Here is a 23,333-nt window from a genome sequence, read left to right as displayed (position 1 = left end):
GGATCACGAGCAGGCCCAGGAGTGGGGTTAAGAGAAAAAATAAAAGTACAAACAGCTGTAGGAGTGGAGAAGCATTCCTCTTACTATTCGTATTTAAATAAAGCGGTAATGTCCTAAGACATTACTTAGGACATGTGTTTTATTTTCCAAATTGGCCTGAATTTTAAATAATGGATATAGACATATTCAGAATAATGGCAAAATTGCCAAAGCACAAAATGTCACTTTCATTTTTTGACCTTTTATCCCCACCTTTTTCTAGATTTAAGTCCACAGAAACATTCCTAGGAAAGGCAGAACTTTGGTCGTATCTGACCATGAACCATACTTAGCTGCATGTACTTTATTCCCTCAGATCATATAAAGCTTCTTCAAATGGGGATTCTGTATTTTCATAGGTAAACACTGATATCTTCTGTGAAGGATTTTTCGTGTCTCTATTGGAAAAAAGAATACATTCAGCATCTGCAACTATTATGATCAATATCTCTACCATCACTAAGCTGGAAATTCACTTTTTTTTTTTTTTTTTAAATAGAGAATACAGTTCAGCAATGCCTCTTTCATTCTCGTTTTTCCAATACATGTATTTCTGTACATTCTGTTGAACAGAAATCTCCCCCCCCCCCCCCCCCAAAAAAAAACACCCTTGTAATATTCTGCACAAAAACATTGGTCAGAGGAGTCTGAAGAGCCAGAGATTTTCTAGGCAGCAATTGTTTCAATTTTCCTTCTAGATTCTTTTTATGATTCTTCAGATGCTTCTTAGATGAATTTATAGTGGTAATTCTCAACTGCACCATTAGATTAAAACAAGGTCCTGTTGGTAAAACAGCAAACAAAAGGCAGCGGGGCAAGCTCTTATTAACTGTATGCTCAATAAAAAAAAAAAAAACTTGTGAATGAAGGGTGTTTACGTATGTGCAACAAAAATAAAGGGACATGCTCTCTAGCAAGATACTTACTGCAAAATATTTCACCATGTCCAATTAAGTCTCTCAAAGTTTAAAGATTAAAAAAAAAAAGTCAAGAGCTTAAACTATATTTTTAAAGTAACTCTGCCAAGGATTTTTGGCCCAACACGCAAGGTAGTAGAATTGGATATTTTGAATATGGAATGCCTCCCTCATTTTTTCCAGATATACACCGTGCCTATAAAAGCAGTAAGCTCAAAGAGGACGAAAGGCAGTAAACACTGAAATGAAACATGTTCTCATGCAGAGCTTATAGCACTTGGACCTACCCATCCAGGACATTAGTTAAAGTATTTATGTTTAAGGTCATAAATGGACAAGTATGATAAGAATATCCATGAAGAAAGAAAGCCCACACAGAAAAGTTTGGAAAAGTTTTTACTCCAAGTGAAAACATCTTAATTGGATCAAATATTGTTTACAAAAGGCAGTATTACTTTATAGGCCCAAATTCAGACCCAAAGCTGAATAAAAACAGAGTCTTTGAGAAAAGGCAAAACCTGGTAACCAAGAAAATTTACCACAACATAGGGTTATCAGAAGACATTTTATTGCCAACAAGTACAAAATTAACACTTTCACTTCCCTATGCTTCATTTTAAAGCTAAAGCTTTTCCTTCACCACTTTCAAAAACTTGTAGATATCGCATCATAAAAAAATTAAACAAGAAAAAAATGCAACAATAAATTAAGAAAAAGCAGAGGAGGAAAAAGGAGACAACTCACCTAGGAGAAAATGTGTTAGGAGAAACAGAAAAGTTTTAAAACAGAATCAAAAGTAGGTTTTCCTTCCAAGAGAAGTTTTTTTTTTGTTTGTTTTTTTTTTTTTTTTTTTTTTTTTTTTGCACATGGTATAAAATAGCAGCAAAGAAAAAGGATAAATACAAGTGCATGTGTCCCAGTGAAACTTGTTTTATTAACCAAAACAGTAGTACTCATCAGAATCAATTTTGGGATGCTTATGCATGGGCTGCGAGTCCTCTAGAAGAGAAGAATCACTGAACTGGTCCACGTCAGAGGGGGTTTGGTGACCAGGTACATCATCCACTAACGTGTCCAAATAACTCCCCACTGATATTCCATCTAGTCCATCACTACAGTCTTGCAAACTGTTGCAGCTTCCCTGGAGAGATGTGTCCTGACTTTCCAGCAAGCTGCACAGGCTGCCACTCAAACTGCTGCCTCTGCTGGCAATAGCCTTCTCTTCAATCATCCACTTGATAGACTCAATGCTTTCATTGATGATGAGCAGCTGGCGCATAAGCTTCACATCTGTGGCTCGGAGATTAACCTGCAAGGCAGAAGTGATTAAAAATGTTACCCAGTCTTCTCAACCAAACTTCAAATAGCTGGATGCAATGAATAAATGAGTATTTTCCACATCTTGTACAAATTTATTCAAGTAATTAATTAAAAAAAAATTCTTACGCTTTCAGTATAGCTCAGGTGGGACCATGATCAGACCATATGTTTCATTAATATTATTTTTATACTTAATCAACTGCAGAACTTGTGCACGCAGTAGTACAACGTTACTGGATGAAAAACTCAGCTGCCACTACCACTCTTTGGGCTAGCCTTTTACAGCTGAGAGAAACAAGATATTAAGCCCATTTTGGTTACAATTACAGTCAGATTTGGGCAGTATTCTCTCCAAATTCTCCTTACAATGGCTGTTTGGGTAATCCTTATTATGCCTATTATGAAAACATACAATTTGCAAATGTGCGTGATTCAGAAATAGACTTGGGCTGCTTTACCCCTTTTTCCCCACTATACTCAGGTTTATCTTGCAAGTTGCAGTATACATATATATGAGTTATATCAATTTACTGAAATCATAAATTTCAAGTGATTTAAACTCAGGTTAGATTGAGGTTATTATTTCATAGTTGAAAACTAACTACACATTAACAAAAACACTGAAAATTTGAAAGACATAATTGAATACCAAATGCACAGCAAGCATAAAGCCCTATGCTGTAACTTAATTGTGCTGGTTGGTGCACACACACAGATGTTTCTATGCTAAGGCACTGGACTATTACGGAATTAATTTTACAGGAAAATCTAAGTAACCTGGTGTGCTTTAATTAACAAACTTACTTAGCAAGATACTGTTTTACGCAGATTTCCACAGTGCGATGCTAAAAGAAAGGTGAGGCCCAAGTGTTTTATTGATTTTCACATTAAACACAGTGATTGTCAGCCAAGAAATTTTGTGGAACCTCCTATTTACCACATGGAATTAGTGAAAATACTGAAGAGGTAACTGGAGAAACTGATCATGACTCAAGGTTTGCTTACACGTCAGCTACAGCCAGCAAAAAGCTAGTCCCATCCAACACGGGAGCTTGTGAAACAAGGCTGGCTCTTTAGTGGAAGCTCTGCAGTCATGCAAGAGTGTCTGAACCGAATCCTCATCAGAAAATCCGTGATTGATTCTGTGACAACCAAGTCTGCAGACCTTTCTTGCAGCTCCTCAGTACTTAGTGTTTGAGATGACAACCCAGTCTCCTCATTTCAGAGGTCAAAACAGCCCCAGAGGAACAGTTCTGGTATAGTAGCAATATTGCACATGCACATTTGAAAACGCTGACAAAAGTCCAATGCCAATATGGGACTCCAATGTATGGAAGTATCATGCTAATTAAACTGACTTAGCATATGTATTTAGAAAATAATTTCACTTATGTATAATTTGAATGCATTTCTTGAAAGAAAATTTGTGTGCCAATGTCTGATAGAGAGCATATTCCAAATACTTTGCTTCTATAGGGCACTTAACTTTCAGTTATTGATTCAAAATCCAGAATTTACTCAACTGAGAAATAAGGAGGAACGTAAATCATATCTGTTATGTCACACAACAGACATTTTATGATCTTCCCCAAGCCTTATGTGCAAATATTACATATAAATATAGCATCTGTATTGTTCATTCACGCTGGACTGGAGTGAAATTTGTATTCTGAGGAAGCAAGTGCTCTATCTTGTTTTGCCAAGAGTACTATTTGAACCTAGTTCTTTCCATACTTCAATGCCAAATTCTTCTCGATATCCTAAATAATGCAGACCTGACACAGATGTTAAAAATTATTATTCTGTTTGTTAGATATTACAGAAGATATTTCAAACTTTGCTAGGATCAGACTGTTCATCTACCTCCTATATGTATGCCCAGTCTCCTCTCCTCATCACAGAAATAACTTCTGAATTATCCTCATTCCAGTGTCACAAGACTTAGTTGATTTGATACTGTGTGAAATAGCACCAGCATTCATGGTTTTAATAAATCTGCCAATCTATTACTGTTTCAGATGTAAGAATTTGGGAGTACATGGACCATTTCCGAACCCTCTTGCTCAAGCCTCCTCCCCCATTGCTACCCATAAATCACTGTACACCATTTGCTCCGCTGCTATCGGGATAGCAGCAAATTACCCCGGTTCTCAACTGCAACTTCAGCATGTGCAAGTTTGGGAACATCCAACTTCCCCAAAGGCAACAGTAATTTCCCAAAAGGCTGATTAAGGGTATGTGTAACAGCAGTAGCACCAACAAGTCACTTTTAGATAAAGGGGACAACTCATGTATTGCAGACTCGGCTGACAGGACACCATTTCTTGCTCTAAATACACCCACAGCTTCAGAATTGTGCAGAACAGCCTTATTATGAGTAATTCTTTGCATTCCTGCTGACTTGGGTCCTCCTCCTCCAAGCTGCCACTTAGTGTTAAGTCTCTGTTATGAAGTGTGTGCTTTTCCAAAAACAAGCACTAAAAAGTGTCCACCAAGTGTCATCTTTCTTTAACAAGGTTGGCTCCATCGTCTGCTTGATAACATAAAAACGTTACTATGGCATTTCTTGCGTCTTATCTATTTCATTCCAGAGACAATCACATCAGTGTCTGCTCACTTGTGTAGCTGCAACCAGCATAACTGTTGGGGAAGATGATCCAATTAAAGTGACTAAACACAATATAAACTCATCATGCTTGACAGCTCCATTTGTTGTGCACAGTAACAGGTGCAATTCAGAAATAATAAGAGTGATTCATGTCTAATATAGGTATTTCAAACCAGCTTTTGCAGCTGCTTTTTTGAGTTAAAAGTAGAGCACGACACCATTATAGGGAAGATATGTGTATGTATCAGTTCTCAAACTTGCACCACACATTAGAAAGCACTTTTGATGGGACAGAGGAAATAAATAATTCTGGCTACAGACTAGCTTTTATATCCTTCAGCTTTTAGTCTGTGCAGTCCTAACAGTGCAGACCCCCAGTACGCATCTTAAATGTTCAGCAGCGAGCAGCTGCTCATGGCTAAAGGAATAATCGAACTGTAGTGGCAGTGAGCTCCCTTCTGATGAGAAACACAAAGGTTGAGTAGCATAATTGTACAGAACAGACTCATTTTCATGCACAATGAGATCTGCAGCCTGGAAGGGATGGCTGGCCTAACCACCTCCCTCCCATCACCCTCTTACATTGGCTGTTCTAACTAGGTATCAACTAGAGCCAACGCATCACCCAAACCAATTAGCTGTCCTTACTCTGGCCCTTCCACTTGGATCAAAGTTGTACTTTACCTGTTCAGACCATGGGCAGAACAAACTTGTGTTGTCTTACTCTATGTTCTTAGATTTAACTTCCAATCAGCTTAAAGACAGTAGGTTCTCTTTCCCTCAAAATATGGCAGAGTTAAAAATTCCATTCACCACAACCTTTTGATCTGTCAAAGACATCTGCAACACTAGTTCTTTTCTGCAGCTTGGTTTCTTTTAGATTCCTAGGATCACATGATTTCTTTCTCTTCTTTTAACTACAGGAAAGTTGCAGGGATATTAACAGTAACTATAAAATGTGGTCTGTGGAAAAGATATTCCAAAGTTTATGTAAAAGATATTAGCTTCATATTTTCCTCAACACCTGTATGTGTGTGATGTAACGTGCCCAATAGTAAAGGGAAAGGAAATGAACAAGCCTGAATAAAAAAAAAAATATTTCCTGCAAGACAAATCATTTCGCCAGAGCACAATAAAGTAAGCCACTGAAAGACAAGAAACCTAAACTTACAGTCTAATGGACTCAGGAAGTGATTTAATTCATAGATGGGATACACTGCATAGGATCCTTAGTGGATACCCACACTGGGATATCAAGGAAGAATTGCAACACAGAGAGGGATGGATAGTGTGAGACCTGCATTTCTGGAGCACTATGAGTTTAGACACATTCTCCAGAAGAAACAGAAGGTGGAAAGAAGCAGCAGCAAAATGTAGTGCCCCAGTGACCGCAGCCTGGAGATGCAGAGCATGAGCAGTCTTGCAGGAGGGAACAAGCACATGCAGAGGCTTGATGAAATGGCACATGCAGAGGCTTGATGAAATGGCAACCACAGCCATGGTAGCATCTACAACCCACCTGTATTGACCACTTTCCAAACACAATTTTAAACGAGCTCAGTCTTTCCACACCAAATAGGCTTGTGTGATCAAAACAGCTCATGATGTTACAGATGTTTTCCTTTTTCTAGGGTGTGTCAGACAGCTTTCCATTTTCACATTCTATTTCTTCTATTTCCCATGTTATTCATTGTTATTCAGCTTTATGGTCACGCTCCCATATCTATCTCCCCATTTTCATGTTTTAAAGGCAGATTACCAAAGTCTTCCATAGAGTAGTGAATTACACAAATTCTACAAATAATTTTAATTTTAATAAAAAAGTCTGTAGAATTTGTTTTAAATTATAAGAAATATTTTTCTTCATAAAACTAAGTTTACTCCACTTTTTTCCAAGTATCGCTTTTCCTATTACAAATTCTGGGTATAAATTTGAAAAATAACTAAAAACAATTCTTTTCAAGGACAGAGGTGAAAGTACTGCCAATGTGAAATATTTGAGAAAATACAGTCTTTTCAGATAAAGACCTAGTGAGCATATAAAACTTATACCACCAACGAGCTCTCTAACAGATTAGATGCAAAACAGTAAACAGACCCTCAGCAGCTGATTTAAAGTGCCAAATTCAGAGCATGTGAATGCAAGCATAGCTTGATTGAAGCCACTGGGTTACCTATTTATAACAGGGATCAGCATGGTCACACAAATATACCTTGTTTATTAAGCAACGGCCATAAAACATGAAAAGACATGAAAAGCATCACTTGCAGGTTAATGGGAGAAGAGTAATTCAACACGATGGAGTAAAGAAATACTTCTGCAGAATACTTCTGCTTATCCAAAACAAAATAAGCCTGCAAATAACAGACGAAGAGTCAAAATTCTTCTCATTAAAACCAGAGGATGCTGAGCGGAAGATAGGTTGAGCATAAGTTCCATCGAAGTTTAATTAGCACATAAGCATGTTCAGAAATACTGCCTACTTCAACACCGTCCCATTCCATCAGAAAGTTTGGGGTTTTATTTAAATAACTAAGCCACTCCAGGCAACAATATTTCAGGATCGAGATGAAGCAGCAGTGTGCCAAGTCTGACTTCTGAACATGAACACAATCTTCAGCACCACCTGCCAGAACGCCAGGGCGAGTTTACACAAGAGAGGACAAGAACACAGGTGAATTACCTGTCCTGAGCTAGAAGGGGCCCTCCACCTACTAGAGACACCACAGTGCTGGTGGGATAGCCCCTCGTCCATCTCACTGCAAAACCAAACGCCTTCGATCAATTCACGCTTTGCAGTAATTCACACTAGACAGATCAACTCAACACTACACCCTCTTTCATCATTTTAATACACATCTATAGCAGGAAGAGTCACTGGCGTCAATAATGGGCATAGTAGGCCCTGAGTTTCTGCTCTGAGGGATTTGCCTCAAACACTTACATAAAACAGACACTTGCTGTGAATTAAGTCAATGGAGAAAATACCTAGATCAATAGTTTTCTTTTTGCACTTCAATCACCTTTCGGCACAGTTTTGTATTACAGTATATTGCTGGAGCACTTTTCCCATTTCTTTCTTTCTTTTTTTTTAGGCTGTCGATAATCTTCCAAGAATGTGAGAGTACATACAAAAGCTACACTTATGGGATCTATAGCTGATTTGTAACTGCTGTTTGCTGATCTCCAGAGCAAAACACATTGGCCTTTCTCAGTTGCATTTCTATAATGATTAATGATAAAAAAAAAAACTTTCTGGCAAGTCACAGAAGCAGTCTTGATTTTACTTGTTGTCTCCCTTTGTACAAGAGAGCATTATTTATAGCAGGAAAAGAATTTAAGAATACACTGCAAGGGAAACTGGGCCTTTGGACATCTCATTCCTCTTGAAAATTCCAAAGCAGTTTAAAACCTCATAGTAGAATTTCAGGCAGTATTTTCTACATTCACTTAAATTCTTGCTGAAAATGAGCGGTCATTAAGTCTCCAGTTTCTGTCTGCCCCCTTGACCTTGTTAGTTTGAAGAGAACCTCTAGCCTGACGATAGTGTCTTTTCAACCCACTGCACTTCCACAGCAAAATGCTTATCACAAATACTTCTACAGAACTTGGTGACAGTGTTAACAGTGTTGTGAACAGTGCTTTTCTACTAGGAAGGAGAGACAGTAAAGGAGAAAAAACAAAACAAAAAACACACCCCCACACCACTAAAGTAGTTGAAGTTTTTCTGTAAGCAGAACTCTACCTAGTGCCAGAGAAAGAAAAAGCACCTACAGAAATCATAAAACCAACTAGTCTTTGACTAAAGTAAGGGTGTACGCAGGTCAAATTTGAGACACTTCCAAAATAATTATGTGCCTGAGCAACCTGTGAAACAGTAAGTTAGCTCAGTCAGCACTGAGAGTCTTTTAAAGAGCAGGTTTCATATTTTTTGCAAATGTATGAACAAAATATTTTGTCAGTATGGTTACAGGCTAGTATAGCAAATTATAATATTAGTGATTCACATTTCCCTTTCATCACTCTATTTTGGTGCACTGTTTTTACACACACTAATTGAGCTTAACAAGAACACACACCCTTGACTCCATCAAGTTGTATTATTTCTGTAATCAAAAGGTGGTTCTCAGGGCATTTTCTTCCTCCTCCTTGGTGTTTACATGATCCTTTTCTGGAAAGTATTTGGGAAGTCTGCCATTTCCTTTAATACCTAGCAACATCTGGAGGATTAGGATAATTCATTCAGTAGAGTACAAAAACATTATTTTGGTTTTAACATTATACTGTTTGAGTTATCCTGTGTGCTGAAGGTTCTCATTGATACAAGGTTCTCAAAGGGAAATCATTTTGGGTTTTTTTTTTTGTTCTTACTGTAAGAAGAAAGAAGCTAAACTTAAATATCCATGATGGCTACTACTGGAGTGAAAACAGGATATATATACACTATCTATAAAAGCTATACACAGCAAACAGCGGGGAAGAATAAAGGGTAGTTAAGCCTCTATTCCTTCACTCTCCTCCTCAAATGAAGTAAGAGATAATTAGCTCTTAAAATACTGAAAGGCCATAGCATTTAGAGGGGTAAATTTCCATCCTCAAAAGGATGAATAAACATAAAGGAAACTACCAATTATTATAAAACACAGTTGAATTAACACTGAAAGACAGAGATGAGTAGTTGTTTGAATAGAAAGCTTCTAATGCATTATTAAGACTTTTGTGAACATTTCTAAATATCACACAGTGCTATTCTAAAAGCAACATCTGACCTTACAAACATATCTCCTGTGACAGAGGTGAAAACGTCCAGGAAAATCCCTGATAGGGACCCATGCTTTCTGGCAGATGTGGTAACACCACATCGAGCACTCGGGTCAATACGCAGCAGCATCAGGAAACGGCGGCTGATGTCAAAAATCATTATACTAGATAGAATCTCCACAGAATCGCTGGGCTGCGTCTGGGCTCAGCCAAAACATGGGCCTGTGCAATGCTTCTCCACGAGCAGAGGGCAGCGCCAAGGCTCAAGAGCACATGTAGATTTATTTTGGTGGATTTTATATATAGCAGGCTTAACTCACTGCCTTACATAAGTCTGTCTTGACCTAATCATGCTCTTAAAAAAGGCGTATTGAAATACTGCAGAAAATCTGTTGGTTTCTGAATTAGGTTAGGTGACTGAGGGCTCCAACCCTGCTCATCCCTGTAAACCTAATTGGTTTAAATATTAACACTGTGCAAGTATGATCAAAAGCATGGAACAACAGAAGAGAAAGATAACAGGTATTGCTTGCAAATATACCCGATGTGTGAAAACGGTGCTTTTCCCTACGTAAGAGAGATCCTCAACTTCTTAATGTTGGGGGGCAGGAAGCGGGGGGCACTTGTTTTATTCATGTCAGAATTAGAACATGAGAATATTAGTAACCAGAGACAACTCTGAATACTCTTGAAATCCAAGTCTAGTTTCACAATAGCACTAGAGAGACACATAAGAAAAAAAAAAAGGAAGAAAAAAAAAAGAAAAAAATCAAATCTTTGTCCATATCTCCCCAGAATTCAAAGTGGAATTCTGTTTGCAATAATTCTGTGGCCCTGGAGATTACCCTGTTAAAAGATTTTTTTAAAAAAATTTACAGCCTAATCTTTACAAAATTCAAACTCTCATCTCAGTTATTGAAAGTTTAACTGAATAAGAATAAAAAGGAACTTCAGGCCAACCTTGTAATTATCATATTGAATTCTCTGTTAAAGCAGTGCTAATAGGAGATAAATTAGCTGATAACTGCATTTTCTCTGTGAAAAAGGAGGGAAATAATGTAGCTATGCTAATAAAAGTGTTTTCAAACTCAGTGAATGAAAATATTCAACATCATACCAAAAAAATATATTTAAAAAGCAAAGAAAACTTTTGGGACAATTAAAAAGTGGATATTTTTCAGATGTGTGAGGGGTGGCGTATTTTTATTTTCATCAAAAGTTTCATTCAAATCTCCCCCCTCGGTCTAATCAACCTTTCAAGATACTGACTTCAAGAAACTAACTTGCTTATTTCAAGTATTTCAAACAAAAATACTCTCCTAATATTCCAGATAGAACTAAACTAAGCATAGTTTCTCACCTGTTACAAAAACAAATAACACCACCACAAACAGCTGGCAGCCAAAAATCTAGAAGCCAACAGGAAACTAGTCACACTTCTAGAAAGCTGAAATGCTGAGTCTGGCCAGTAAGAATGACTGCAGGATGCTGCAGTCTAGGGCATTTTTCATATAGGAAGCCAACAGAATACACTTAACACTCATACAGAACACAGAAAAATAATCAATTTTTGCAATTCAAAGACCTGATTACTCAGACAATGCAAAAGTATTTGCTAAAAATTAAACAAACAGAAATCCTAAACAGAAGACAGCAGCAGTAATAGATCATGCACTACAAACTTTCAGGGAAAAAACAGGCACTCTGTACCCCAGCCTTCCATATCATTGCATCCCTCTTCTAATAAGTGTTGTCCATCCTACCTCGTGTGGATCTCAGTTTTCCCTACACCATTTTGCCTTTTTTTTTTTTTTTTAATATAAAAACCTCTCAGCAAAGACTTCTATATAGCACACTACTGGGACATCATTGCTTTATTATGGCTCATCACAGACTACTTATCACTACTATCAAGACCAAATTCCACTGGCCTGAATAGACTTGCTGCGGCCATTGAGAGGAACCTGGACAGGCTGGAGAGGAACCTCTCCTGGGAAAAAAGGAGAAGGCATCTCTCTTTCAACAAGGAGAAGCACAGGGTCCTGCACCTGGGGAGGAATAACCCCAGGCACCAGGACAGATTAGGGGCTGACCTGCTGGAGAGCAGCTCTGTGGAGAGGGATTTGGGAGTCCTGGCTGACACCAAGTTAACCATGAGGCAGCAATGTGCCCTGGTGGCTGAGAAGGCCAATGGGATCCTGACCTGCAGGAGGAGGAACATTGCCAGCAGGGTCAAGGGAGGGGATCCTGCCCCTCTGCTCAGCTCTGGTGAGGCCGCACCTGGAGTATTGGGGGCAGTTCTGGGCTCCCCAGGACAAGAAGGATGTGGAGCTTCTAGAGGGGGTCCAGTGTGGAGCGACAAAGATGGTTAAGGTTAAGGTTAAGGTTAAGGGACTGGAGCATCTGTCTTATGAGGAAAGACTAAGTGAGCTGGGCCTGTTTAGTCTGGAGAAGAGGATGAGAGGTGATCTGATCAACATGTACAAATACCTGAGGGGTGATTGTAGGGAGGAGGAGCAAAATTCTCCTCCATTGTGTTCAGCAATAAGAACAAGGGGTGACGGGTGCAAGTTGAAACACAGGCAGTTCCACCTCCATGTGAGGAAGAACTTCTTTCCTGTGAGGGTGCCAGAGCCCTGGAACAGGCTGCCCAGAGAGGTTGTGGAGTCTCCTTCTCTGGAGATCTTCAAAACCTGCCTGGATATTGCTCTGTGCCACATGCTCTGGGGGTCCCTGCTAGAGCAGGAGGGTTGAGCTAGATATCTCCAGAGGCCCCTTCCAACCTCAACCACTCTGTGATTCAGGGAAAAGTCACCAGAGAAAGAAAGGCCTGACCACCACATTGTTGTCTGGGTCATGACTACATTTTCCTTGAAAATGGGAGGATTGCCAGTCTGCTCCAGGGAATTCACAGCTGCTGTTGGTACCTGACCTTTGCCTATGGGGCAAACAAGCGCTGCAGCTCCATGGACTGGATGCACCATTCCAAGGACAGACCTCTCACCCATGGCACGGGGGCAGCAGGAGGGCATAAAGTCCACTGGCATTTCACGCTGAACAAAATCAGTGCTGTTTCGGCATGCTAGTAGTGCTGCTATTCTCTTCCAAAAAGGGCTTCTCCTCTGCTCTTAAAAGACTTGCAGATTTTTCCTCCAAACTGCCAAACACTGCACATGCCGCATGGCATTGCTTGTGACAAAAGCACTTCAGTGCGAGGACAAATCCTCCTAAGATGTATGGTTACACTAACTGATTATGACTACAGTGGCTAACCCCCATTTTCACGTGTGCTTCTCATCTACCTGTACAGTTTTGTGAAGCCCAGCGCAATCCAAGTCAAAACTTGCAAGGGCTCCCAGAATGAGTACCCACAGTTGTCAAGTTTTTGCACACATCGATCCAAATTTGGTTATTTAGAAGAGCTTCCTGATCAAGGAAAGCACTAAACTACGCAAAAAGCACTGCACTATCATTCTTTTATCCAAATACACTTTTGGCTTTGTCCAACACAGAAAACCACCTTTACCATTAGTGTACAAACCTAGAAAACAAAGTCAGGGTTTGTGGAATGGTATTCCACAGGCATTCCACAGGCCTCTTTCCAAGCTTATTTGTTAGTCTTCTCCCAAAATGAATTATAACTATTAGCTTTGTTAGATTTTTGTACAGGTAGAAAACTGATGCAAGTCCTGCTTTTGTATATATAAAAATGCTTCATATATTTATCTTGTAATTAGGACTGGAGCAGTCAGGCCCTGAAAACATATGCAAAAATATACATATATATAGTACAGTATAGCTGTTCTTCCTTTTTTCTACCATGGGCTCAAAACATGGAATTTTAGAAATGTTCAACCTTTTGTTACACTAATTCTTGGATGTGTATCTCCTTATAGAGAGGGCTCAGTTAAAGCAGATATGTGGTAATACTCCTTCTGGAAACATTTAAGTTATGAATGCCTCTGGTTTCTAATAACAGTGAATAAAAATATAAGTTAAGCCAGCACAGTGTTTATAGAAACTAAACCTTCCAATAGTTAAACAGCAATTTAACACTGCTTTACTTGCACTAAATACTTTCACCTCACCTAGTACAATACTCAGCAGGGCCATACAGTACAGAGAAATTCATTTCACAGCAAACAATACTCAGATAACTTTCCATACCCACTTAACTCGCTTGTGCTTCCCATTAATTAACAAATGTGTCATATTGTTCCCATGACAAGCCGTAAGCATTAAGAGTTTCCAGGTTGGCAGGGAGGGAGGAGATGGATTTGACTGCTGACACTGGGCTGCATGGCTGCGTCTCATTCTCCTCATCATGCCAGCAGAAGCCCAGGGAGAAGCCCTGCATAGTCCAACAAAACACAGCAGTTAACTTGAGCACCTGAGATATATATATATATAAATATACATACACATATACACTTTTTTTTCTGATATTATAGGATGTCCTCTTACTTCCTTATAGGAAAGCAGTAAAACGTTCTTTGGAGTGGCTTTGAGGGAAGGAATCCTCAACCACTTTTTCCCTTGTGTAAGAAAGACATGGCCTGAATATTGCACATCATATTTATGAAATAACTGACCATTCAAATCTGCTTCTGGATTTGTTAAAAGTAAGCTGACTTGTTTAAAACTTCCAAAATTGCACCGGTGAGCCGGTTTACAGCACAATGAATGCCTGAGTCAAGTACCTTGTGAAGCTGACAAGCTACACAGGTATGCTGTTGACTAGTTTTTCATATCTCAAGGAAGTTCAGTGTCACAGGCTGTGGTAAAGAGCCCACTGGTCACCTTGGGCCCAGACCAGTTCTCGCTGGAGACAGGCAGACATGGAAAGACATATCTTGATAGCTAAGCTGTAAACAAGTATTAGAGACAACATGTTAAAAACATGAGAAACCAAGTTTACTGTGTTAGGTAAATCAAACCAATATCCCTCACTCTTGGTCACTTGACAAAACAGTGCCAAGAGTCATAGGAGGAAACGTCTTTAGCGATGCCTTTGTTTGCCAGAACCCGCTATACAGCTGTGAATTCATCAGCTATCGAATTAAGCGTTTTAGCCTTCTGCTTTCTAGACATCTTCTTGCTCTCTTCTACAGATAGCAAAGCAATATGGAAACATATTATTTAAGTGAAATTTAAATGCTATTTAAATGGAAACATAAAGAAATACTGTCTCTGTTTATTCCTAGCACTGCTTCAGCTTGCCACAGACAAGTGAGGTAACCTGGCCCTAGGGATAGCAAGGTCACTCCAGCAGCCACAAAGCTCCCTGCAATAAGCTTTTTACATATCAAAATCAAGCTGAGACAGCACCACAGCTGCAAGGCAAGATTAGTTCATAAACAGTGTTACCATGGCCAGTGCAGGCACACAAGATTTCCTGGCTAGATCTGGTTTGTAGCTATGCATCTGATAAGACCACAAGCTCTCCTCTCTAACTGCCAAGTACAGATGTGCAGGAATATCCTCTCCTCTGCACTCTGCACTAAAGAGTTATTTTATTTGTTAATCTCTTCCTTGAATTTTGCCTCCTTTGCATAGCTGAAATGACCAAGATTTGAAGCTTTTTCTAGTCTTACTGCTATGGTTGCCTTTGGCAATAGCTGAAGTTTTTTGATGAGAAGGATGATATTTCAAAACTGTGCTTGAAAACAATCACAGGCCATAGGACAACAAAACAGAACAGCTTAAGCTACCAACATCCAGACCTCAACAACAAGAAGGACATATGAAAAGTCTTACAGACTTACTTATTTACTTTTTTCCTCCCAACACCCAGTGAACTAATCAGTCAAAGCCAGCTTGGGCTAATGTTGCTGTTCACAATCAATCCTCATACTTCAGTCCAAATTAAATACCTGATCTATATTACATCCCAAGATTACAAACTCCTCCACCACAGCATGAAAATAACATGGTATGAAAGCAAACTTTCCAGTGAGAACAAAAATTACAAGCTTCTTCAGTGAAGTGTATTCCTCCTTCTTAGCACTGTGAGGAGCCTCACTTTAAGGATTCACTGAATAACTGCTCACCAAGAAACCAAGGTTAATCAAACCCTCCTACACAGCTTTAGCCCATAGTAATTTCATATTTAAGATTTTATCTACAATCAAGTTTTAAAGTAAAAATTCCAATTAATCTAACAGAAAACCATAATATGATACACATCTCTGCACTGCTGACTAGACACATTGAACCAGATCTTGGCTTCAATTAAGTCAATTGATGCTATCATACAGAATGAGTGAGTGCAGCAGCCTGTACTGAGTGTTAAAGATGTTTCAAGACAAGTTGTTTACTTTTTATAAAGCTTCTTTTGAGAAGCCAGGTAGAACCCCAAGTGTGCATCTTATAAATCTAAGTGAATTTGAAGTTGTTCAAACTTAAGAACTGGGTAAAGCAGAATTACTATGCTCTCCAGCCTGTGCCTTCATTTAAAGGCTAATGAATATGCTTTAGGAGCATGTGAGTGTGTGTAATGGGAGGAAGAACTGGCAGTATAATGAACATATTTGCCTTAATTCTGGTCAGTACAAAGCATTATTAGTCCTTCTTCATTTTATCAGTGCTCTGTTTTAATTAGCCTTTCAAAAATATTTACACTAAAATATCGAAGCAGAACTATTGGAGCAAGGCAGAGGAAGGGGTTCAATTATCAACTGGTTATAGGCAACACACCATTGTCTCCATAGCTTTAGTCTAATTCTGACACATACAATTACATTTTCCTGGCCATAGGATTGTTTCCACTTTAGCATCTCACCCCTAAAAACTTCTGTTTTCAGAATAGCTGTTTCGCCAGGTCGAACTTGCCAGCCATGCTTGCTCCTCAGGAGTGTTCTCATTCAAAACCTCATTTAAAAGCTTCAACAGGGTCAACGTAAATGCTCCAACACTGCTATTTCTCCCTATCTCCCAAAATGTAATAGACCTTTTTGCCTGAAGTATTCCTAGGCAAAGTATACTACTCTTATTGCACTAAAGTTACAGAGACTATTCTGTTCATTTTTTTAAGCATTCGAGATGGCAATAAAAAGTTGATTGTGGAAAAACCTGTACTACACAGTCTGAAGGAAAAATCTTACTTTGATTAGTTATAGATGTTGTGAATCAGAAGACAAGCCAGCAGCCCAGGCTTCAGAACAGGTATTTATCCCATTCTAAGTTGATTAAAGCACAGTGGTATAACCCACTCTGGCAATCACAGCTTGCTACTCCTGTTAGCTGACGGGCTTAGCACCGAGTTTGGGTGGGAAAACACAACACACAGCTGGGCAAGGAGGCCTAGCCAAGAAAGTTCACCCCTTAAGAAATATAACTCATGAGTGTTTGTGTATGATGTGACCAACTATGAGCAAAGTGAGGCCTGGGGAAAAAAAGAACAGTTCTCTTGAATGGAAAAATAAACTAAGGAAACAAGATGCAAGCCTGAGGCTTTGAGTCAGCAGACACCGCATTTCCCCACATTTACCACCCACCTGTCAGGTGCTTTAGCTTACAATCAAAAGCATCATTTCCAAGTCAAAGATGGGCATGATAGTGTGCTTATCTCTGGACAGGCTCCTGCAACAGATGACATGTGATAGGTAATCACTTCTGTAATTCCCTTCATTCTCTTCCAAGCACATGGCATCTTGGTGAGGCAGCGGTATCAAAACCTCCACCACATAGCTGTTCCTCAGGACCATCTGGCAGATGTTGCTCAGTTAATTAAGCTTTGTTTTTTCTTATTTTACATGTTTAGAAGAATGGAACAACCTCCTTCAACTCTGAAGGACAAACTCTGCATTGTCAGGAAAGAAGATGGTCCTCTGTTTTTAAAGGAGCACAAATTCTACCTCCCTCCATTCCTGTGGAACTGAATTTACTCTGTTCACTGGGAAGATGACACATTTCCTGTGATAAGGCTTGATATCTATTCCCAGGCAGTGTAAAAAGATTCACACAGGTTGCCTCATTCTCTAGTATCAAGGGCTGTAAAGTGGAAATCAGTTGAACACAGAGGTATCTTGTAACAGCCAGCTTGGGATGAGATAAAGGAACATAGTTAACAGCCTAGAGCTTTGGGATCACTATGGTTAAATACAGTAACAGGAAGTCAAAACATACTAATGAAATATCTATAAAATTTCTCTGTCAAGTGTAGCTAAAATTTGTCAGTGCAGGCATAGTAATCAGCAATAGTAGAGGGGCATAACTGCACAACTTGTATGAAGCCAAGCTAAAGAAAAAAAACCCTATTTGAGCCCAAACTATCTTAATTAACATCAAAAAATAAAATGAATATATGGGGACAGAACTGACCAGCCTCACAGATCAAGATACTGTATACCAACCACTAAAGTTTTCCATACACAGATAGGAAAGAAGAGTCCCAATAATGTTGCTTTGTAAATGCTTATAAAAAGGCTTGTCCCAAGCCTGAAGTGATTAAACAAAAACATACAGATGTGCATCTGAAGTTCAGCAAGCAGGCTACAGAAGCTGGCAACTGCAAAAGCTGACCTGTTGCCTTCTGAACTTATTTTGTCCTTTTTTTGTACCTGCTTATCACTGAATCAGATATAAACTACATCTCTTCATATAATAGACCTCTCAAAGCTTAAATGATATGCTACAAATATCAGTGAAATAAAAAGAAGCTGGATAACAAGTTTTGACTGTTTTAAGACTAATGTACAGAGAGCCCCGTGAGGGTGAAAAAACAGATCCTTGCACTCAGACTAACACAGATCAGACCTAAAGATTAATTTACCTCTGCGTTTTGCCCAGGATAGAGAAGGTAGGCCCCTAAAAACACCTTTAGATCAAACCACCTGCTGAAACTTCCACTTTGCAAGAAATGGCATAATTTCCACCTGAGGGAGGGATATTGCTCTTACACTGAAGAACTATGACTGCAGAAGAAATAGAGATTGAAGAACAACATGAAGATCCTTGGGAATGAGGAGAATCTGTTAGTGATGTTAAGGAGAGCAGAGAGGAACCAAAAATGATGCTTTTAAACTTTGGGGTAGGGGAAGGAGCTGACAGCACAAAGAAAGGTGTTGACAGAGTTCCTGTACTTCACCTTTTATGAAGAACAGTTATCAGAGAAGAAACTTGGTTGGCACATGCAGAACAGCAGCCAAATGGGAGAGGATCTAAGGAGAACTCCCTTTACAGAGCACAGTCAGCCCAGCTGTGGTAGGCAAGTCAGAGATTAGAGTACAGGAGGGACCAAGGCTGTTAAGGCTAAAAGATGCATGAAAGTGTTCGTACTGCGGGCAGCAAGAAGGGGCAACATGAAGATCACGACACTGAGTTTTCAAGTGTGAAACAGGTGAAGATGGGTCCAGCATGGAAGTAAGAAGTGATGAGGGCAAGTCACTCCATGACCTTTTGTCCCGGGGAAGGCCTCACTGTGGCTACACCTCCATGCAGAGCACCCTTGCTTGTCTCCTTTCCTACCTTGCTGGTTTCCTTTGCATTGCCACTGCCCGTCGCGTGCTCATGCTACGCGCTGCACACAGCTCGCTTTGCAAACCCTGTGCATGATTAAAGCTTACAAAATAAACACGACGGATGCAGGCAGCGTGGAGCTTTTGTCAAAGCCGCTCACAGAGTTACCTCACAGTGACCATCACACCTGGAAATGCCGCACGCCGGCAGCTGCCAGCGCCGCTCCAAGCCCTCGCCACGGCACAAGCTCACACGAGCTGCCTCCCCCGGGGACCGGGGTCACCAGCACCTCGGTGCTGAGCCCTGGGGACGCCCCGTCCCCGGGGAGGCGGCGCTGAGGCCCACGCGGGGCCCGTGGGCCGGGAGGCCCCTCGCCCTGCCCGTGGCACGGCCCCAGGGGGGTTGTGTAAGTCACCCCGACGGGATGCCGGCAAAACCCGCACCCGAGCAGGGCCGAGGCCGCCGCGCGGGGAGGCCGCGGCCGCCGGGAGCGCGCGTGTCCGCGCGGCGCCGCGCTGCCCCGGGCACGGCGGCCTCCCTGCGCGTTCCTGTTCCCCGCTTCCAAAACAAACGAAGAAACACGCGAGGCCCGCCCGCAGCATCCTCAAAAGTTTCTTGCGGGGCGGTGCCGCACGAGGCACGACCAGCACCTGCGCCGCGACAGCGGAGGCAAGTCACGGGCTGCAAACTAAACACGGCGAAAGCGTGCCAGGACGGGCCGCCGCGCCTCGCCGCGGGCCGGCACTCACCATCTCCTGCCGCAGCAGCAGCACTTTGCTCTCGAGGCGCGCGAGGGCGGCGCGGCGGCGGCGGGGCGCGGCGGCGGCGGCGGCGCGGCCGGGGGCGGCCTCGCCGCGCAGGGGCCCCGCGAGGCTCTCGGGCACCTTGCGGCCCAGCTTGAGCTCCACGTCGCGCAGGTCGGGCGAGGCGCCGGCCTCCATGGCCGCGAGCGGCACCGCTCTAGGGGCGGCCGCGCGCCGCCGGCACGAGGGCGCGGAGCCTCCCCGCGCCCGTGCCCGCGCCCCCGCCGGGCGGCGCCCGCCGGGGCCGGCCCAGCGGCACCGGGAGCGGGTCGGGCGGCAGCGGCTCCTCGGCCCGAGTCATCGCGCGCCGCCGCCGCCACTTTAAGGGCCGCCGGCAGGTGGAAGGGGCGCGGCGCCGCCCGCCTACCGTAATGCCCCGAGAAGAGGCGCGGCCCGCCCCGCCCGGGGCTGCCCCGCCCCCTTCCCCACCACAGTGCGTGCGGGGAGGCGGGGGAATAAACTTAAATAAATAAAAAGCAAGTAACTTCAAACTCTCCCAAACTCCACCATTGCACACCGTGCGCAGCCAGCATAACTCTTATTAATGCCAGCAGGCGGGTTTGCACCCACACCCCCTTGCTCCCCCAAATTATTAATTATTTATTGCATTTATTTACAAAACAAATCCACCTTCCTTTATTTCTCTTCGGAGAGCGAAGCTTGCGGCTGGTGTGGCCTGTGCAGACTGCAGCATGGGACGTGCCCCTTGCGCCCCATCCCCAGGGTGCTGCTGCAACGTGCCGGGGGCAGAAACAACAACAAAAAAAGCGTTTTCAGGCATAAACCCGTGGCTGCGAGCAGTCGCACCCCGAGCTCTGCTTCACTCCGTGTCCGATCAGCCTTCTTGTGAGAAAGGAGAGGTGGGAGCGGGCTCACATGCCAAACTGGAGCCCAGCACAGGCCCAAGCAGGCCCCAAAGGTCTGTGTTCTTCAAGGCTCTTTGAGCTACAGTTTGCAACACATCCTTGAATTCACACTGATTAGTGCCATTTTGTAAATCAGTAATATCATATCGATGCATCTCCTGTGTGAACTGTGCCTGTGTGAACATCTTGTTAAATAGATGTTTTATTTCACCATTGCTAGAGCATACAACCATCCTGTTGTACAAAAAGCACATTATAAGGGAGGTCCAACTGTGCTTTTTAAAAAAGCAACTTTGCTTTTCAAAATACAAAATATGAAAGAATATTTCTTTAAGACTTAAAGCTATCTTAATTTTCTTTTCTTCCCTTTCTTTTTTTTGATCCAAAATTTCAAAAGTTAGTTTCATAAAAACGTTCCTGCAACAAAAACTTCCCAACTCCTTCAGTAAGCAGTCTGAAAGTAATGAAAATAAGTTCATTGCTGAAGTGGAGCAGTGTTCAGAAAAAGAACTACATAACATGTATCCTGTACAGTCATGAGTTTACAGTTTGCTAATCTCATGGCCTGATTCTCATCTCCCACAGGCTTTGCATCAGTATGGTGGCATGCAAATCAATGCCATTACTCTTGAATTGCAAAGATAAAAATGATATGCCTGTCTCAAATCACCGTCAAGTCTTCAGGGCTACCAGATTTGGTAGACTAATCTGTTTCAAGGAAATAGGTTTCTCTTTAAATACACACACACACAAAAAAAAAAAGTACATCAAAGAGTAAATGCTGTGGGACAGATCCTCTATCTTCATTTTAATGCAATTGTTCTCTTCTGCCCTGTGCTGTCTACAGTTTGGATCAGATTCAAAGCCTTGTTTGAACCTCCTACTATTTGAGCCAGGCCAGTTTGACCATTTTTTTCTTTTCTTTTTTTTTCTTTTTTTCCCCCACCTTTTTTCTTTTTTCATTCTTTTTCCTTTTTCTTTTTTCCTTTTTATTTTTCCTTTTCTTTTTTTATCTCTTTCTTTTTTATCTTTTTCCTCTCCTCTCCTCTCCTCTCCTCTCCTCTCCTCTCTTCTCCTCTCCTCTCCTCTCTTCTCCTCTCCTCTCCTCTTTTATTTTTTTGTTTCTCTTTCTTTCTTCTTCTTCTTCTTCTTCCTCTTTTTATTTTTATTCTTCACTTTCTTCTTTTTTTTTTCTCTCTCTGTCTCTCTCTCTGCCTCTTCTTTTTCTCCATCTATACATTTCCAATGTTTTTAACTCTGTTAAAGTCAGAGCCAACTTGCTCTATTGAGAAATCACAATATAGTTCACAATCACAATCCAGCAAGGTGAGGATGCTGGCGAGGACAAAAAAATAAGGGTATACACCCTCTTACTGGACAGGTATTCAATTGCCACTGCATTTCTTCTGTGGCTCCGACTGCATGTAGCAGCTGAGGAGCAGGAGTATTTTTTACCTGCGCTGTATGGAGCATTGCCTTAGACAGGTGGGAAAACACCTAGGTCTTTCTTACAATTAAGAAATTAGAGAATCAATCTCTTTTAGAACACTTGAAAGTAAATTGGTGATGGGAAAATTATTGTACTCTAGTTTTTCTCGACACCTTTGAAATTTACAATGTCTGCTACATGATACTGCCTTTGTGAGGAAGGGCAGAAGCATTTTTAGCAAAACCCCAGTGCCACCATGCAGCACACACGTCTCTTGCAAGGATCACACTGTCAGATAGGTTTTTAAAGCTTCATGCAAACAGGTTAGCCAAGTCACAGCTTTTCAGCCTGTAAGGTAGGATCTTAGTTTTAATGGTGGTTCTTGGCAGTTTTAGCTGCTGAATGTTTGCTGAGGATAATCACAGAAGAGATAATGAGGACACAGGTTATTAAACAGGACAACAGTGGGTGGCTTAAGGAAGGAAGAGGTTCTCAGCTCTCTGACTTCAAGAGGAGGTAGTGCTTATCCCCACCAGCAGTATAGGGAAAGGAGTAGCAAAACCAAAAGCAAATGTGTTTACAGGGGTGCTGTGTTCTAGGGATGAAACATACAAGGCCAGGTTATTTATACCATCAATTTTAAAAGTAAAATATCTCTTTGTAATCAAGTCGTCAGAATGCCTTTCAAGGCAGAATTAGTTAGAACATGATTCTGCAGAGTAGGAATCTCACTGAAGCCGCATCCAGAGGGGCACATGTATCGTCAGGCCCTTCCTCCGAGTGCTATCCAAGATGAACATGACTCACGGAGCCAGTAACGGTTGGCCCAACCCAGACATTGTTCAGAGCTCCCAGTTCACTGAGAGATTTCCAGTCAGGCAGATCTGGACCCTGGGTCACATAAAAAGCTTAGCCATACTGGGCCAGGTGTGCAGATGATGACTGGTTCACCTATTCACAAGTTTTGCTGGAGGAATATCTTGGGAAGAGGTGCCTAGGTGCACACAGGTTTTTCTGTTTCCTTAATCTGTTGACAGTGGCAGACAGATCTGTGAAGCACAGTAAAAGTCGGGTTGATATTTAACGTGGATTTACATCATAACAGACTCTGGATGAGTAAGGATTGAAAA

General features: G+C 41.5%; 1 protein-coding gene across 1 annotated transcript; it reads right to left on the bottom strand.

Moving 5' to 3' along the window:
• Nucleotides 1–1,885: 1,885 nt before the first annotated feature.
• On the bottom strand, nt 1,886–20,067 carry LURAP1L (leucine rich adaptor protein 1 like). Its single transcript, XM_088537865.1, has 2 exons — nt 19,855–20,067; nt 1,886–2,265 (listed from the first exon to the last, which is right to left on the bottom strand). Exons 1-2 carry the CDS (start codon nt 20,044–20,046, stop codon nt 1,891–1,893), a joined length of 567 nt encoding a protein of 188 aa, XP_088393991.1. The 5' UTR covers nt 20,047–20,067; the 3' UTR covers nt 1,886–1,890.
• Nucleotides 20,068–23,333: the final 3,266 nt, after the last annotated feature.

Source organism: Tinamus guttatus, unplaced genomic scaffold, assembly GCF_059628265.1.
Source record: "Tinamus guttatus ecotype Peru unplaced genomic scaffold, ASM5962826v1 Tinamus_guttatus_pri_ptg000867l, whole genome shotgun sequence".
NCBI lineage: Eukaryota > Metazoa > Chordata > Aves > Tinamiformes > Tinamidae > Tinamus > Tinamus guttatus.
Note: the sequence above shows the minus strand (reverse complement) of the source record. Positions and strands in the feature narration are given on the sequence as shown.

Bases quoted from the DNA above. Each gene is read 5' to 3' on its own strand.
- LURAP1L (XM_088537865.1), bottom strand. From the start codon at position 20,046: ATGGAGGCCGGCGCCTCGCCCGACCTGCGCGACGTGGAGCTCAAGCTG. The intron at 2,266-19,854 runs GTGAGTGCCGGC...TCTGCCTTGCAG, and splicing joins TGCTGCTGCGGCAGGAGATG to GTTAATCTCCGAGCCACAGA.